Raw genomic sequence first — 1,627 nt, 5'->3', positions numbered from 1 at the left:
TACAGGGAAAAACACAACAGTAACACGGTAATAATAAGTAACTTAAGTAAGCAAAAAAGGAATCCCACAATGACAAGGAAATAAAGTGTCCTCTTGGTAAAGTGGTAATTTCACACCTCTCAAATAAAGAAAATGGGAGCTGAATAAAAACATGTTTTGGCTGGGTGTGTACGTGTGTTTTGGTGAAGGTGTGTGTGTGTGTGTGTGTGTGTGTATGTGGGGGGGGGTGTCTGCTCATGCGTGACTGCAGCCCACCAGTTCCACTTGACCGCTGTATTGGGATGCTGCGGTGGCGCTCCTCGGGTACCTGTCATTGGTCAACGCAATACTACCCAATGATGTTGGGAGTACAGTGGGCCTGTGGTCCTGCCTCCTGAATAACACACGTCACCGACCGGCGGACATTCAGCATCCTTCTTCTGATGAGACACACAGACGGCGGCGCAAAATAAAACATCCAGTCAGCACTTTGTGAAGCCCGCGTGCGACCGGGACCAGCACACTTCAATCTGCCAGAAGACGCATAACACAAGAAGAGAGGATGCGAGAAATTATCCACATTCAAGCTGGCCAGTGTGGCAACCAGATCGGAGCCAAGGTAATGTACTCTATCATAGTTTAAATGTGTATTGTGCTTACATAATTATTATATAGACTAATTATAAATAATGATACATTTAGAAATATAAAATGCGCTGTTGGAAGGCGATGTGAATGTCAACCAACCCTAATGATGCAACCGTGCGTTTTTTTTAATTTTATTTTTTTATATATATATCAGATAAGAGAACTTGTTGAAGATGTGGGATAGCTAGTTCACAGTTTCTTTTTCTGGTTAATTCATGTTAATGATGACGGCTAAAGTTTAAGTCATGTTGCAACAGTTGTAGTGGTAGATGGTAGAGAAACTCCACTTGACCATGATGCGCAGAGGCAGAGAAAGGCGTGGTGACACACACTGTGGAAGACCACCACGCCCTCAAGATGGACTGCAGGGGGCAGAACAATGGACAGAACCGGGATGTGAGCTCCTCTGCGCAAACACTCCCCAACACAGGGGCGGTTAAAAAGCTATAATGTAGCATGACAAAACTATAATGTAGACAACTTTTAAAATCCCTTCTACTTTGTATTGATATGATGAAGGTATGGGACCAATGTAACAAACACAATCCCAGAATATAGCCTTCAGTCAGATAGTGAGTTCGACTAGAAGGATGATCCCAAAATGCTAAAAGCTTGAATCTCTAAAGGCTAGCAGCCCCTTCAGTGACCAATAGTCTAGACGTGTCTAGTGTCTCATATCACTGTTGCTTTTGTTTGGCCCATAACTTCAACATGAATCCTTGTGTCAGTGACATCACCTGCACTTACAGACAAAGCCAATCAGGTAATTTGGTAGTCATGTGACCATGCAGAATAAGAGTAGGTATACTGTCCTCTCCTCCTTATCCATTTTTGCGGACTTTGTGTTAATCCTGGTTTTATGAATCATGGTGCACCAGAGGGTAGGGCATGGAAATAATGAATATGGGAAAAATCCATCCAACGACTGCTGATGTTACTGTCTCATCATGCTAATCATCATCTTGATGAGAGCGTTCATTATTCATGAGATTAAAGACAG

The 1,627-nt window shown here is 42.9% G+C and overlaps 1 protein-coding gene across 1 annotated transcript in view; it reads left to right on the top strand.

Annotated features, from left to right (window-relative positions):
* Positions 1 to 541: 541 nt before the first annotated feature.
* The window catches only part of LOC308172776 (tubulin beta-3 chain), a gene marked incomplete at both ends in the record, with an annotated part of 5,203 nt that continues 4,117 nt past the window's right edge, over positions 542 to 1,627 (top strand). Inside the window, one exon of the mRNA XM_080547725.1 lies at positions 542 to 598. Within this exon, the coding sequence (XP_080403851.1) occupies positions 542 to 598 (57 nt within the window). The remainder of the gene's footprint in view (positions 599 to 1,627) is intronic.

Source organism: Nansenia antarctica (assembly GCF_963989245.1).
Source record: "Nansenia antarctica genome assembly, chromosome: 1".
NCBI lineage: Eukaryota > Metazoa > Chordata > Actinopteri > Argentiniformes > Microstomatidae > Nansenia > Nansenia antarctica.
Note: the sequence above shows the minus strand (reverse complement) of the source record. Positions and strands in the feature narration are given on the sequence as shown.